The sequence below is a fragment of the Corvus moneduloides genome, chromosome Z, assembly GCF_009650955.1.
Source record: "Corvus moneduloides isolate bCorMon1 chromosome Z, bCorMon1.pri, whole genome shotgun sequence".
NCBI classification, from domain to species: Eukaryota; Metazoa; Chordata; class Aves; order Passeriformes; family Corvidae; genus Corvus; species Corvus moneduloides.
This window is the reverse complement of record NC_045511.1, coordinates 50027246-50045095: the sequence shown is the minus strand read 5'-3', so window position 1 is coordinate 50045095 and position 17850 is coordinate 50027246. Positions and strand designations below refer to the sequence as shown.

The following is a 17850-nucleotide window of genomic DNA, read 5'->3' as shown; positions in this document are numbered from 1 at the left end:
GCCAGATGACAACAGTGACTCGTTATTTTGCCTTTTCTTCTGTTCTGGGTGTTTTCTGTGTGAAGATGAACGAATGGTTTTTATATTTCTACTTTTACATTAATTGTAATCCGCTCTCAAGGTATTCAGACAGTTGGCTATACAACATGAACTGTATTACACTTGTGTCTGTGAGCACTAACTACATTAGGAGGAAGCTTTATCTGAATGGCAGATTACACTTTAGAGTAACTGCTTGCCCCAGCAATTAATTTCATCTGATTTTTAAACATGCTTTCAGAACAAAGTGCTACTCCTTCTTTAATCCTCTAGGCTTGAAAATGGCAAAATCCCAAATAAAGTCTTATTATCTGAACATACCAAAGGACTAGATCACAAACCTCACTTTTTGTTAAAAAGCACAATATAACTGTTCATTCCTCAAACCATTACAGTTTCTCCAACAATTCATTCATTACTTTATCTATCATTAACAGAAAAATAACAAAACTGAATTCAGCATTTGCGTAGCTATGCACGGTGCCAATTTTGTATTGATAGTTCTGGTATTGCTGCAAGTTGAATTGCCCACAGAAGACCCTATAGCCAACTACAGTTCAGTGTTCTACACATTTTTACACTTTTGCATTGTATCACACCTGCCATACAGTTTGCTTTAAATGAGGTGGCATTTTATGACTTTCTGTCTAGCACTTAGTCCTTCAGGGGAAGCCCATAGGACTCTCCTACCTAGCAACTCCTGTAGCACTACTTGAATTGAAAAGCAAGTGGACCCCTAGAGGAACGGGGTTTTTTAATTTTTTCTTTTCTTTTAAACAAAAAGTGTGGCAAGAGTGTTTTGTACGTTGCTTTCCATACTCTATGAGCAGGTTCTTTCTCTCTTAGTGCTCAATGAGGTCCTGAGAATACTTTGCATGCCCCTTCACTGATTCCCACAGAAGAGGGTTAAGAATGCTCTCCCAAAGAATCTCTATGATGACAGTGTTTCAAGCAAGCTGCTTGATAAGACTTACTCTCAAGCATCCCATACCATCTGTGAACCTATGCTCACCCAGCAGAGGCCACACAGAAACCACAAACACAATCCAGTAAGTGCTACTCACTTTGCACAACATGAAGTTTTGACATGAGCAACAAGGTAAATTGGCAAAGAATTCTTAAAGCAGATGTTGATGTGACTGACTTTGGCGAGAGATCAAAACTCTGGAATCTCAGAGAGCAGTTTGTGTTGACAACTGCTCAGGCATATTACAAGATGGTCAGTGAACAATTGAAAAGAAACAGGAATGCCTAAGTGTTTCATAAATATTTAATCACACTATCTTCCAAACTGTAACAGATTTGGGCCACATTTCTTAGAAGCTGAAAATAAGAACAGCTCCCCCTGCCTGACAAAGTGCTGAAGTCCTCTTCCATTGACTGGAGTTCTAGACAGCATATAACCTTGACATTTCAAATTTATAGGGCCTTCTCAGAAGACAGCACATCAACTATGAAGTGGCAGCCGTGCTTTTAATTAACCAGTTTATGAGGTCAAAGACCACAGTTTCTTGTCATCTGTAACACCTTTTGTACACTTTTATTTTGTACTGAAGACAATGAAGTATTTTGAGGGGCTTTTTTGGAGTACTATGGTATTTTAATTTAACAGTAAGTGTTCTTAAAAACCTGATTATATTGTTTGCAAATAGAAGTATGTTTAGCAGACTGTACCCATCCTATGCACAGAGTGAGAATGTCACAAAAAGGTCAGACAGAAGGGAGTAAATAAACTCAGCAGGAATGACCCTTTGACAAATGCAGTGCTGAGTAAGAACATTTGTGTGGTACCTTGAAACTTTGCCGTTTATTGCCACAAACAAGTTCATAAATCACCCTGAAGGTCTTCCCTCAAAACCATTATGTTTACCTTTAATAGGCTGCAAATGTACAATCTATTTTAACAGCTTCATGATGATACATTTTACCACAGGATTCCTAAGATCTCATATAAATATGAGAAAACAGCTTTAAAAAATGTTAAAGAAAGAAAGAATATAATAGCATTTACCTCACTGACTAGCAGATCACATTTTCTAGTTCATTCCAAGCCCATCAAACTGTGTAACAAAGAACACCTAAATTCAATTGGAAAAACAATGGAAACTGAATTTTAAAAAAATTAAGCTACTCTGAGAAAAATCTGGCTAGGATACCTGAGCTGAAAGCCCATCACACACAGGAAGACATAAAAAGCTCAGGGTTTTTTATTTATTTATTTTCATAGAATTATAGAATATTTTAATCCGAAGGGACGTTTTAAGGATCATTTATTCCACCCCCCCTCCATTTGGCCTTGTTGAATCTCACAAGGTGTCCATATGTCCACTTCTTGAGCTTGTCCAGGTCCCCCTGAATGACATCCCATCCTTCAGGAATGTCATCCCACCACTCAGCTTGGTGTCATCTGCATATTTGCTGTGGGTGCACTTGACCCCTTTGTCTGTGTCATTACTGAAGACATTAAATAACACTGCTCCCAGTATAGACCACTGAGGACACCACTTGCCACTGATCCCCACTGGAACACTGACCACTACCCTCTGGATATGACAGTCCACACACGTCCTCATCCATCAAACAGTCTACCTATCAAATCCATCTCTCTCCCAGTTAGAGAAGAGGATGTTGTGGGCGACCCTGTCAAAAGCTCCACAGGAGTCCAGATAGATGACACCTGCAGCCCTTTCCTTGTCCACTGGCATAGTCCCTCCATTGTAAAAGGGATTGGAACTAGGCAATTTTTAAGGTCCCTTCCAACCCGAACCATCCTATGCTTCCTCAGTTTTCAAGACAGATTTTTGTATACACTACAGAAGACCATGAACTAATCACCACAGCAGTAAAAAGCAGGTAAGGTGAACTGCAATGAACTCTGGTACAAATAAATGCTGGAGAAGGGATCCAGGAGACTGGCCTGATTGTTCGCTGGAACATTTCGGGCACATGTGTGGGGAAAAGGGGAGGTCAGGCCTTGCCTTTGGTGAGGCAATGCCCTGCCCTGCCCACCCACCCCAGGCCTGTACCCCAGCTCTGCACTGGCTGTCAATTCCTGGCACACCAGAGGCAATACTCCACACCTGCCCCTGGAGCCCCAATCTTGCCCCGGAGTGGCTAGAGGAGTGGAAGTCCCACCTGTGGAAAGGGCCAGGAAAGCCAAAGCGTAGTTTAGCCAGGGCATGAGGCAAGCACAGGTCTTGACACTATTTCCGGTTGGACGTTCTATCAGCTGAACACCGCTGGAACCAGGAGTGGTAGTTATGTTTGTTCTTTTCTAAAGCTTTTCTTTCTCTCTTTCTTCTTCTAATTTCCTTTTCTTGGAGTTTCAAGAAACTTAAAATGGGATGGGCTTGGAGCCTGCTAAGTTGAATGGGGTACCAAGTTAATGTTTTGTGAAGTGTTTTATATTGATTGTGTATTGCTTTAAACTTTTGCCAGAGTTCTCTGGTTTTCTGAAGTTGCCATTAAAGCTTTTTTTGTTGTTTGACCTCTTGAGGATGTCTTGTCAGTATTTCTCCCTTGTGTCTAACTCCAAGTACACGAAAAAGTGTGAGCCCTTCTAAGAGGTTTGTGAAACCTTTTTTGGGGGGCTTTACAGGTATTATTTTACATGTCATGGAAGTAAGTCTACAAAGACTGCATGTTAAGAGTCTTGTATAAAGTTAATCTATCATCGTATTTGATTACTACTACTAAACAGGTCAACAAATTGGAATCTCTGTTCCAATTAACAGTTAAAAAGAATTTCTGTACTGGACGAACAAATAGTTTTTCAATTTGTATTACTACAAGAATTGTTCAAGGTGTATTTGGTGCAAAGATTTCAAAGCAGAAAAAATCTCATCATCAATGGTATTGCCTAGGTGCATGACAATTTAACAACTCCAGATCTGGTTCAGGATCTGAAATATTGTCTTCTGTGTAAGTCCAAAACACACACAGATAATGTAGTTAGATGCCTGAGCTCCCTTCTAGTTGTTTGTGAATTTTTGTGCAGTTTTTTTAATAGGAGGCCTCTGCACCTGAAAGGGACAGCAGGTATACATACAAGCAAGCAGATGTGCATCTAGCTCTTGGGCACTGAATTGAGGTTTTCATCAAATTTGTTATAATAATCCCAAAATCTCATTGCTGACAAGTGCCCAGTTAAGAGCTTTAAAAAAAAAAAAGGGGGGGGGGCTTACATGTTTTTATTAACAGTGAATATCCTGTGCTGTGTTAATGTCCTGTTACTGAACTTCACACTTCCTATACAACTCTCCACAGATTTGTCACTACCGCTTTAAATAACTTAATGTCATAACAACATTTTGTCACTTAATTAGTATACCTTCAGTATTGCTTCAGACTATGCTGAACAACATGCATCCACTGCAGGCTCCACTAACAACTTCTCTACAAACCGTAAAAGACAGCATTTCTTCTTATGACACATAGTTTTATTGAGGGTATTTGGTGAGGGACCTGCAAAAAGTGACCTCTGCACACTGCTTCAGTCAGATGGCTTCTGAAGAAGCCATGAAGCAGGTGGGTAAACAGCTCCAGTAAACTTGAGAGATATGTCATCTGTTTTCAACAGCTGCACTGAGCTAGACCAATACTGCATATATATCCCTGATCTCCTCATCCTATTCTTAATCCGATTTTCCACTAAGTTATATTTGGTACAGGTATTACTGCAGTCTACCTAGGCTTGTGAAAGGATAAGCAGAAACACAGCCAATAATATGCAGTACTCAAGCAATAACCGGAGACTGTGGTAATCTTAGACTGTGATGTTCAGACTTCCTGAGTCTTCACTGTTGACTGGGTGAGAAGGCAATGACATGACTGTCCTCAGAAAACTGACAATTCTTGAGCTGAACGTAAATTTTGTGGCCAAAAGATCATTCTGGATACTTCATCATTATTTCAAGAACTTCCTTTGCATCAAGTGTCCTGGAAGTTTAGAGCATTCGAGGAATGACTTTTCCTCCTTAGAAAATGATGCAAGACCTTCTGTACACGTCATGCAGTCTAACACACAGGAGATTAGCACCTTTTCTGAGAGAGGTGAACAGATCAAAAAAATTAGAATTACAATTTTAAATTACATGGCCATCACTAAAAATGCTCATATAGAAAGCTTTGCTTTGCATCAGTTGAAATAATTTCTGACTATGAAAGGTTGTTTTTCTACAAGGGTTACTGCATATAGACACTCTCAATACTGAAAAAAAACTCTAGCCTCCAAACCTCTAAATGTTCACTAAAATGACAGTAGAGACAGTGTTTGTCAAAACCTCTGAATAACAATCAAAGTCTGTACACATACATTCTTGCAGTTTCTGGGTGGTTCTGCCATACATTCTCAATATGGTATTTGGAACTCTGAAAGGACCAGAGCAGAAATATACAAATTATTTTCAACTGTTAGAACAGCAGTTACAGTGAGTCAGATTTACTGATGATTCCCTGATCTCAGAACTACCTCTTATTTTTCAAAAGCTCATGCAAGACTGCAGACAGATCTCTTAAAATGTTTAAAAGTGACTCCAAGACAGCCCAAAGGTTACAAAATAAATTCCACCTCAGGGATGGAAGGGTGAGAAGGGATAGAGGAAGAGCAAGAGACATCACAAGCATAATCTTAAATTGGATATCAAAATATCAACCTGCTTGAGAACCAGTGCTTGACAATACAAGCATTCATTCACAAATGCTCACTACTAGTCTAGCAGGTTTAAGCATACAGTGCAAAGCTGTACAAAAAACAGTAATGCTCAAAGGTTAAAAGTTTGTTTTAAGAAACCAGATTTCAGCTGATGATACCAATTTTCATGTAACAAAGAAAGTATAAGGAAAAAAGAATAGATGTGTCAGAAATTGTGAAGGCATTATGGGAAAAGAAAATGAGGTATTGAATATATGAATAACAGCAATGCTGTGATGAATGGATAAACAGGATGATTTGCTGGTACAATGCTGCTGACATTATTATGCCCATTAAGTAGCAGAAGAGTGCATCAACAAATTAGAGTCACAGTGAATATAAAGCTTTCCCCAACCTCAGACTGACCCCACTCATGCACCATTCAGACTAACAGTAAGTTAAGGCAGAAACAAGAAGTTAAACAATCTGTGCAAATGATAACAGTAAAACTGGAACACTAACTTCATGAAAATATTATATAGTCTTCTGAGATATTTACAAAGTATTTTGTCACTACAACATGTCAAGGCATTACAGATTATTAGGTATAAATGTTATGCATAACAGCACAGGAAGAAAAAGTAAAAGAATTATTAACAGTGAACTACACTTTATGCCCCATTCCTGACTACCTAAAAGCGAATTTTTCTTGACTGTTAGCTAGACTGATGGTCACGCCTAAGCTTAAAATTAGAGAGAAATACAATTTTCACACACCATTCTACATTCACTTAAAACTATTTATTAGTACCTGAATATCAGAATATGAATTCTTCTCCCTACCCACCAAAATTCTCAAAATAAAATGTGATGACACAAAAGTGGTGAGAGCTGCTCCAGAACCCAGGCAGGGACAGTCCCCTTGGCATCAGCATGGCATGGTGCAGCTCCCAGTGCCACTGCTGCTCAGTCTCACCTCACACACTGGTATGTATTGTTCTTGACCCAAAGCTCCTATCCTCTGAGAAAGGAGCACATGGGGCACCAGAAAAAATGGGATCCAAGAGGTGCAAAAGTTCTGCTGAGCCCCAAATCAGAGCCAGTGTGCCCTGAAGGGTGCTGAGCCACCCCCAGGGCTGAGTCACTGCCAGCAGGGCAGACAAGGCAATGGGAGGACTCTACAGTCTCCCTCCCCAAAGGGTGAGCCAGACGAGATGACAGGTGAGCAAGGACAAATGTGTGCTTGCAGGACTCACTGACATGGCCTCACACAGAAAGCAGCACAGTACCCCTGGGACAAACACAGGATCTTGGGGGTCCAGGGTGGGGGGCAAACACATACAGCAAACAAGGGGTTTAAAGCCTTCATCTAAAAGATGACCAATCTCCCCTCCAGTGGGCACAGGGCTCAGTGCAAAGCCCATCAAAGCCTCAGAACAATCACATGCTTCCTCATGTCCCACCACATTCAGCCCTGGAAACCAGCTTTGCCACAATGGCATAGCAAGAGAACCCCAAACCACCCCAAGAGTGGGACAGGACGAGGCTGCCCCATGAGGCAGGGACCCTGCTGTCCTCATCTGGCTGTACCTTGGGCAGCCACAAGACCAGGAAGACGGCAAAAATAATAAGAAAGAAATAAACCACACTATCCAGAAAGTGCCTGTAAACCTTCTCTCTATTTCCCATTTCCCATCCCCTCCAAAAAAGGACCAAGAATGCTAACAATCAACTGTGTAGCACTCTCCAATATTTTTAAGGGATGAATATTTATTTTCCACAGTTACCCAGCATAAGCATGATGACCTAAAGATTTTCACTGGGTCATTAAAAAAGGAAAACAATATCAGGTGATAGAAATAATTCATTCAGGTTTGGGATAGCAGATTCCTGGATTTACAACAGTGGCCCAGCAATACTTATCCATGAATAAAAATTACTTCTGTATTACCTACTTCTGATAAAACAGTAAGCACTTGGGATAGATTGTCTACTTTTTATATATGTGTTTGTCATTAGGTTAACTTTTTCAATTCTTATTTGGTGCTGAAGGAGTAGAAGGCCAAAAGTGGGGAGTTTAGTCATCTCTTCCCACTACGCTGGGCTGATCTCCTCATAAACAGAAGCAGCTTCACCCACAGTGGTCTGTGATTGCTTCATACAATACACCACCACATGAACTGGGCCAACCAGCTAGTTCTTCTCTCCTCCTCCAAGGTAACTGATTACCTTCTTTGTATCCCCTGTGCAACAGCAGCTGTTGAAAGATAGCCTGCAGTGTGCAACCTCTTTCTCAGTCGTGGCTATGCAAAACATCCTGGGATAATGTGCTTCTCCAGACAGTGCCAGTTCATAAAGTACCATATGTAATCAATGTAATCATATTAAAGACTATTAAAGTCCTAGGAGGAGTAGCTGAGGGAGCTGGAGGTGTTTAGCCTACAGAAGAGGCAGCTCAGGGGAGACCTTATCACTCTCTACAACTCCCTGAAAGGATATTGTAGCCAGCTGGGCTCTGTCACTTCACCCAAGCAATTAAAAATATGACAAGAGGACACAGTCTTAAGCTGTCCTTGGGGAGGTTTAGGCTGAACATTAGGAGGAATTTCTTCACAGAAAGGGTGATTGGGCATTGGAATGGGCTGCTCAGGAGGTACTGGAGTCACCATCCCTGAAGGTGTTTAAGAAAAAACTGAATGTGGTGCTTGGTGTCAGTACCACCAAGTTGACAAGGGGGTGTTCTGTCATAGGTTGGACTCAATGACCTCAAAAGTCTTTTCCAATCTAGTTGATTCTGTGATTCTGTAAAGTCATCTTAAGCCCAGTGCCTCATAAGTTTTTGCTATAAAGTTCATCCAAGCTCATGCTTTGTAATTTATGAAAAAATTCCACACAATAAGAATGATTATGGATCAAAGACATAAATTTACATCTTTCTGATAAAGTTAAATATGTTAGATTCATAAATATATTTCCTCTGTGGCTTTCTGGAAGAGCACAATTTAAATTTCTTTTAACATTTTTTTCAAAGAAAAATGCTCTGCTGACTGAGCTGTTAATTAAAAGAGCTTTTATTGAAGATCTCAGGATTTTAATACTAATTTATAACAACACCAAAGTTTATTAAAATATCCCACAGAATCTTGAAAATCATTCAACATAGCAGTTTGTATTACCCTAAATCAGCAAAGCTCTAAAGTAATACAATTAAACATTTATTCCAATGCCTCCAATCTATGGTGTCTTTGTAGTACATCTTGCAATTTTGAATCGCTAACCTCTTCATTACTAAAAAACTCTTTTCTACCTCCAGAATATTGATTAAAAGCTCGAATCACCATTTATTGAATAATTTTAGTTTCTTTTTATATTACAGATAATGCCCATAGGAATCACATCTTCTTCTCCTTTAACATTCCATCTATTTAGCTGTTGTCATATTCTACCTCATTCTCTCTCTGGGGCCTTCTTGAATTTCAAATATAGTGATATTCTACTCACTTTCTTCTCACAAAATTGCAGTATCAACCCAAAGTTTCAAGACATGACCAGCAAATACTCTTTTCAAATAGAGAACCATTTAGAGAGTATTTAAATATGAACTATGATGCAGAAAACAAGAAGTAATACAGAAATAGTAAAAAGCCAGAAACACTAAGAATGTAAACCCTTTAAAATAAGAGTAGCAACGCAATTCCAATAAAGAAAAAAGGGTAGGGATGGCAGAATATACCTTTCCTTAAAATAAAGGACCAGATAAAAAGTAGAGTGTTGATTAATAACTGCAACTGTTAAAGACTGCAATCGATGCAAGACAGAATTCAAGTATGCACAAAGAAGCAAATCTCCTAAGAATGTTTTTTATATTCCTGTTGTCTGCTGTTTTTCCCTAGAGCTTGACGTATGATTCCTTTGCATCACTGTTTCATAAATCAATGCATCTGAACTTTCTCAGAAAGGAAGTCTTTGACTCACCCCAGTGACAAACCATATCCAGCCGTTCACTTCTGCAAAGTCTTACACCCTGTACAGAGGTGCTCGCTGCAGGGAGTGGAGGTACACAGTACCCTGTTAACAACGTCCATCCGGAAAAGCAGCTCTCCAGGCTGTCACATCGTTATGTGTTTTATCCATGTTCATGTACAGAGGGTTATAGATCCTACACCTACATTTGCTCCTGCAGCTATGAAATTTTGTACAAAACATCTTAAAATACAGGAAACACTTATGGGCAAATTAGGTGTCTATAAAATCACATGTAGATGTGATCTACACCTAGTCTTTCTGGTGTAATAACCTCCTATGGTAGGAACACATTTGTTTGTAAACATGAAATGTTTTTTCATTTCCTGTACCACACAGATACGTTTTAGTATCTTAATGAAATCTAATGCAATAGTAAAGTAAATCTACAGTAAAGTAACAAACTGGGTTTTATTGGATTTTTTAAAATATACATTAATTATTTATATATTTAATAATTGTGTTAAATAAGGTTTCATGCATCATAGGTAATACTACAGCTCAATTTTCCACGACTTTTTTGTTGTAGTATCTTAGTATATTTTCAATACATTATTTCCATTTGTTCTATCACTTCAAAGTCTTTATTAGTTCCAATTTGCCTTAGGCAGCATTTGATAATTTTAAAAGCACTATTTGTATGTAAAATGATCCAGAAGTTTGCTGTCCATTATTTAATAAAATAAACATTTTAACAGCCTCAGGGATACTAATTATGATCCAATGATGAAGAGAATTATTTTTTCCATTAATAAAACTGTTGGTATTAATACTTTTTCTAATATACACTTTCAATAATGTCCCTGCATGAAAATGGCAGCTTTGTCAAAAAATTACACCTAGACAAATAATCCTAGTCTTATGGAAATACTTAAGAAAGAGACACAAAAATTATTGTCCATGCAACCAGTTGAGCAGTATTTGCCACACATTTGCTGAGACAGAGTTTTTGGTATGGTGGAGACCACATATATGAGAAAAGTGTGATGCTTTCGTAACAGGCTAAAAATTCAACTTTCTGCTTTCCTATTTCTGCAATGTAAAACACTTATGCAGGGGAAAAGAAATGCTTATTTCAATCTATGTGTTCTAACACCTTAAACAAGACACTAAAATTTTCTACACAAATTAGTTTTCAATTTTGCAAAACAATGATTCACTATGAAGTTACATACACTAACTCAAAACCATACAAAAACAAATTTCAAGTGAAAAAGTGGAAACACTCAGTATTTACAATCATCTTTCTTACAATCTCACAGATTGCTCTATATAATTGCTCAAGCTGTCTTTCTCTTGTTAGCTGGTTACAACTCCCTTCTGATTGATCAGAAGCAAGCATTTATTAGACAAACTCAAAATTTTTATTCTATGTATTATAACTCACCTGCTTGGGAAGGCGGAAGAGAGAATTTTTGTAAAATATATCTTTAGCCTGACTCCATGTTCCATCAATGATGATCATAACAGATGGACTAGAAGACACCACTGCAATTTCTTCCAAATTGGTTGCTTCAGCTCCAGGATACAAAATTAGAGTATTGGGATTTCTGCACACAGTTGCTAATTCAGGATACCTTCAATGCACAGAAACACAAAATTAAATTAATTGTTGAAAGTTTTCATGACATACAAATACCTTCAGATACTAGCTCCCACTCATCTCCACCAAATTTTACTTAAAATGTCCCTTCTCTGCTATCACTTTCTCCTTACAACACCTCAGAAGTTGTTTGTTCTTCCCTAGCTTCTAAGTGGGGGCAGTCAAAAAACACCCACAAAAGTAATCAGTGAAAGCTGAATAAAGCAATATATCATACATTTTCCAATGTTTAATCACTAGTCTAATGTCTATTGGAACCAAACAAGTTTTGAATTGTTTACCAAAATTTAATATATTTATTCTAGCAAAATTTGTTCAAACACTTGGCATAAAATTACTGCAATCATCCCATTTTTAACCTTGTATATATAGAGAATATTAGCAATTCACGGTCCACACCTACAGGACACTTTTGAAAATGTTATCATCTCAATTCATCCTTCTTTTAAATTACTACTTCTACCAACTGCTACAGTTATAGTTGCCATACTTTTACACTCTCTTCTTCCTTCCTGTTGGCTTCTACATTTGTCAATGGCACCACAGGAATAACTACTGTGTATTAAGTGTACAGTTAATGTACATGGAAACTCCTGAAGTTTTTGCAGGACAACACTGATGTTAGTCTATAAAAATCTTAAAAGACATTGTCATTTAAATAGTACTCCATGTCTCAAAAACCAAGCCCAAACCAGTCTGGCCTTGAACACTCCAGGCATGGAGCAGCCACAGTTTCTGTAGGCAACCTGTTTCAGTGCCTCACCCCCATCAAGGTAAAGAATTTATTCCTAATATCTAATCTAAACCTCTTTTCCAGTTTAAGACCATTCCCCTTGTCCTATCACTACAAGCCCTTGCAAAAGTCCCTCTCCAGCTTTCTTGAAACCCCCTTAAGTACTGAAAGGCTTCCATAAGGTCTCCCTTGGAGCCTTCTCTTCTCCAGACTCTCAGCCTTTTCCGTAAGAGATGTGGCCAGCCCTCTCATCATGGCCTTCCTCTGGACTCATTCCAGCATGTCCACGGTCCATCTCTTTTCTGTGTTAAGGGCTTCAGAGCTGGACATAGTACTCCAGATGGGGTCTCACCAGAGTGGAGTAGTCAAGTAGACTGGTAGGGGAGAACCCAAGAAAAGGCTAGCCTTGTAACAAAGACCGTGTTACTTATCTCAGCAGTATCATTATCTTCAGAATCGCCTCAATCAGAAAGCATGAAGAAATATAAAGCAAGGGTTGATTGTCTGAAGCATGTGACATAGAATAAGAAAATAATTTTGCATAGCAGCCCAGAGGTTATAAGGAGTAACTGATTTGGTAGGACAAGAAGAGAAATACGCAGTTGAAACATCACGTGAAGTGGAAAGAGAAGCCAGTACATCTTAGGTGTATCAGAATGGGATTAACAACAGCCAGCACATAAAGTCAGATACCTATCAAGATATGATAGGTATGATACCTATCAAGATACCTATCAAGATCCACTAGGTATAAGATCATGGACATGGACACATGCACACTGTAAATATGTAAGTTCACACTGAGGAATTCCTATTGTCACTGTCACCTGGAGCTTTTAAGTTCCAGGAACTGGGCACCTGCACCACTTCTGCAAAAATCAAGCAAGAATGTGTATTTGTAGGGGGAAGCAGTGGTAGGAGTGGGGAGGACTAAGGAAGAAAGAAATGGTTCATAATGGATTTTGAGTCGATATATACTAGGTGTACTTAAACCTGCACTCCATTGGCACTCTCTGAGGAAATATGTGAAAACACAATTTTAAGAATGTTACGTTCAGACAGGATTGCAGTGCAAAAGACATTGAGACCCTGAGATTAAGATTCAAATGAGATATACAGGATATATGTGAAATGGAAGTGGAATGGAATTCAGTGTGCCAATAAGCCCAGAGACAGTATTCCACCATGTGACCACCCGCACTGCCAGCCCCCTCCCTCAAGCAAAGAGTCCAGACTGATTCAACACTATGTGTTTCATTACTGTCAACATCATTTACTACAAAGAACAAACACACAAACAAAGAAAACCAAAACATAACAATCTTTCTTTCCAAAATGAACAGGAAAACAATTGTAAATAGAAACAGGAAATCTGTAAGATAAGCCTGTGGCAAACAGAAGTAGACGGAAACTTCTCTGCCCACTGTTTTTTTAAACCTTACTTACACTACAGTAATTTGGTATCAGTTTAGTTTAACCAAGAATCTTGCTACATAAAATCAAATACAAAGGGCCATCTCATTACTCAAGGCTTAAACCTAGAAAACTGGTCCTTATTTTCACAGTTCCCTTGAGAGCCCAAGTCTTCAAAGAGCAACTATCCCAATTCTGAGGCAGAAGAAATTTTAAATCATTAACACTCTTAAAGGATTTAAAAAAAAAAAGAATTCTTCAAACTAATCCAAATCCGTATTGATTATGAAGCACTTTAAGTTCATATTATGAACACCACAACTGATGTTTTAGTCTTCAAAATACAATGCAGTTGAAAACAATGGTTTTCAATGAGTACTGATCCAAGGATCATAGAATCATCACAGAATCATAGAATGGTTTGGGTTGGAAGGGACCTTAAACATCATCCAGTTCCAACCTCCCTGCTATGAGCTGGGGTACCTGCCACTAGACCAGGTTGCTCAGAGCCCCCTCCAGCCTGGTCTTGAACACATCCAGAGACTGGGCATCCACAGCTTCTCTGGGCAATCTGTCCCAGTGTCTCACCACCCTCACAGTAAAGAATTTCTTCCTAATATCTAATCTAAACCTACTTTCTTTCAGTTTGAATCCATTCCCCCTTGTTCTGTCACTAAATGCCGTTGCAAATAGTCTCTCTCCATCTGTCTTGTAGGCTCCCTTCCTGTACTGGAAGGCTGCAATTAGCTCATCTCTTTTCCAGGATGAACAATCTCAACTCTCCTAGTCTTTCCTCTTCTATCCCTTCAGTTCCCACCAAGTGTTACTTCCATGACTTCCCCAACACTGGACACCTAAGATTTGACTGAACAGGGTTAGCGCCTTGTCTAGACTGTGTTTTTGCCAAAAAAATTTGGACCAGGTGATCCTTGAAGTCCCCTTCCACACTGGTATGCTGTAATTCTATAGTACGTATGTAACGAATATCAACAGCCAATGATGGCCTTTAGTTGCTCTTATTCTTAAAACAGAATGATTTCAAGTAATTGAAGGAATATCCTCTATAAAGACTATGCTGAAGGAAAATCCTTTATACAGACATCATGACATTTCCAGTACTTTCATTAGAACTTTCCAGACTTTAGAAAATGCTGGAATTCCCAAGAGAAATCAATTTGTATCATTTACCGTTTTAGTAATCCACTTCAATCCACGTAAGATTTTATTGCAATAATGAAAAGTAAGATAATCAATTTCTATAAATATATCAATACAAATTTTTTTATCTGCTAGACATGGCCAGCAGCTAACATAAAGCTCAAACAGATGACACAATTTAAAATTTAGGTTGTAAAATACAACTACCGTCTTGAACTCTATAAGAGAAATACTTGCAATACTTGCTTCTTTTACAAATCAGCTTTAGTTTTGGCATGCAGCAGGTATTGCAGGCCTTTATAATCCATTTAGTGTGACAACAATCTCTGCTAAGCAGAGCTATTCAGATGTTTCATTCATGCCTGAATATCCAACCACTTTGTCACAGAAGATTTATACATTCCCATGATTGTACTTAAGACAAGTAGCATTTTATTATTTCTGGGATGCATGCTCTTGAGTATGTAATTTAAACATAATCCCATTTTCGTACCATAAACATTTTCATTACACATCTATACTCGGTTGCTCTCAAACTCTCTAAGTGGTTTTAATTCAACATGGATCTGTTAAACTTTGACGGTGTGAAAGGCAAGCATTCAAGTTTTAGAAATACAACACTGCCATTTAGTAGCAAACAATACTAATAATAAAGAACAGATGTTAACATATTATCTGTAGAAAACCATCAGGTTAATGGGGACTTCTCAGTTTTTCTTACCATTTTTACTATTTCACCTTAGTTACAGGCAGGTGCCTTTGCCTCTCTCAGTACTCCTGAGCTTGGAAGGCTGCAGACTGCCATAATTCCAATAAGGTACTAATTCCCATCAGGTAATAAAATGGACAAAAATAAAGGCAAAAACCCTCTGTCATTTCCACATTCAGAAAGAGGCCCTTAGGATCAGGACTGAAGCTTAAGAGATACCCAGCAAGAGTTCACTCTTTTTTATCTACTTTTTTATCATTTATCTACTTTTTGTATGTAAGGTGTAATATTTAAGAACAGAAACATTAGCACAAGGATCATCACAGACTTGTTTACATTGGAAAGGACCTCAAAGACAATCAAGTCCAACTGGACACTTAACACTGCCAAGTCCACCACTAAACAACATCCCCAGACTCCCTATCTACAGGTCTTATAAATACCTCCTGGGATGGTGACTCAACCACTTTCCTAGGCAGCCTGTTCCACTGCCTGACAGTCCTTTTGGTGAAGACATTTTCCAATCTAAATCTCTCATTGAAGCACATCTTGAGGGCCATTTCCTCTTGTCCTGTCTGTTGCTTGTTATTTCGGAGAAGAAACCAAGACCCACCTCATTATAATCTCTTTTCAGGTAGTTGTAGAGAGAGAGAAGGTCTCCCCATATGTGACATACGCTCTGCCAGGTTCATGTCAGGGTTTTGGTAGAGAGTGAACTGCAAGAGCTGTTGTGTGTTCCCTGTGAATATGCCCAGAAGGGAGCTCCAGCCTGTGGAGAGCACACACACTGAGGGAGAGGAAAAGTGTGAGGAGGAAGGAGTGGCAGAAAGGAACTGCTATGGATTGACTGCAAAGCTGAAGGCTATAATGTTCAATGGAAAAATAGAGAGCATGTTACCCAAATTATATTGAGAAATCTGAAATCTGATATGGTAAAGTACAGTTTCAGATGCAAATTAGCACATGTTCAATTAGCCAGCACTAATTACTTTCACACACAGAATGAACAAAAGCTGCGACAGGCTGATGATCTCTGCCTGTATCTAGTCATTCTTGATTGAGGTAAGGAGCAAAAATGTGTGAATTTAGTTTGATAGCATAATGACACCAAAGCACACAAAAACCCCTCACTAAAAAGTTACCTGAATAAAGAATCATAACTTGTAAACAGTTTTATATTATTTGCTAAGTGGCAAAACTCAATTAGTTGGTATTTGATATAGTAAGAGGTCTTCCTTGTGAAAAAGCACTAGAAAGTGCCATACCTACTGTATAAAATTACATTAAACAGCTTTATAAAATCAACAGAAATAAATTGCATTTTATTACTTCAAAAGTGAAGCTACAAATTTTCCCAAGTGGTCCATTAATTTCCGATCTAAACCACTGAACTGCAGGAGTGCTGGCAACTATCCTGAGATTTCACAGAATCATAGAACCATAGAATCATAGAATATGCTAAGTTGCAAGGGACCCACAAGGATCACTGACTCAATTCCTGGCCGTGTTCAGGACACCCCAAGAGTCACACCATGTATTTGAGAGTATTGTCCAAATGCTTATTGAACTCAAACAGGCTTGGTACTGTGACCACTTCCCTGGGGAGCCTGTTCCAGTGCCCAACCACCCTCTCAGCGAAAAACCTTTTCCTGATATCCAACCTAAACAACCCCTGGCACAACTTCAGGCCATTCCCTCGGGTCCTGTTACTGGTCACAAGAGAGACTGCCCCTCCTCTTCCCCTCACAAGGAAGTTGTAACTGCAGTGAGGTCTCCCCTCAGTCTCCTCTCCTCCAGGCTGAACAGACCAAGTGACCTCAGCCACTCCTCACACGGCTTCCCCTCAAGGCCCTTCACCATCCTCGTGCCCTCCTTTGGACACTCTCTAACAGCTCAGTGGCTTTTCTGTGTTGTGGCACCCAAAGCTGCCCCCAGCACTCGAGGTGAGGCCGCCCCAGGGCAGAGCAGAGCAGGACAATCCCCTCCCTTGCTCGGCTGGCAATGCTGTCCCTCACGCCCCCAGCACACGGGTGGCCCTCCTGGCTGCCAGGGCACTGCTGGCTCATGTTCAGCTCACCATGACCAGGACCACCAGGTCCCTTTCCATGGCGCTGCTCTCCAGCATCTCATTTCCCAGTCTATACGTATAGCCAGACTTGCCCCATCGTAGGTGCAGAATCCAGCACTTTGTGTAGTTTGATTTCAGAGAGCAATGCAGATAAATTTGTAATTGTCCTCACATCCATCCCCACAGGGTGGTGGATGCAGAGATATCTGCATCTGTTTTCTTGTAAGTTTTCATTCATTAGAATCTATAATTTTATCATAGCATCCAGAATCACCAAGGTGTGAATATTTGCAAAGAGGGAAGGCTTGAGAATTAGATTACTTTTTCAGAAAAATAAAATAAACGCAAAACCACCCCATGCAAATAGTCACAAAATATAAAATGAAACTTAAATGCAATAGTGACAAGGTTTTTTATAAAACTATGGTATAAAATTAAAATAATTCAAATTTTTGACATGTTAGACTTTAGA

General features: G+C 39.2%; 1 protein-coding gene across 1 annotated transcript in view; it reads right to left on the bottom strand.

The window, feature by feature from the left end:
• Window positions 1-17850, bottom strand: part of DTWD2 (DTW domain containing 2) — a 71328-nt gene that overhangs the window by 16459 nt on the left and 37019 nt on the right. The window contains exon 4 of the mRNA XM_032096719.1: window positions 11082-11271. Within this exon, the coding sequence (XP_031952610.1) occupies window positions 11082-11271 (190 nt within the window). The remainder of the gene's footprint in view (window positions 1-11081; window positions 11272-17850) is intronic.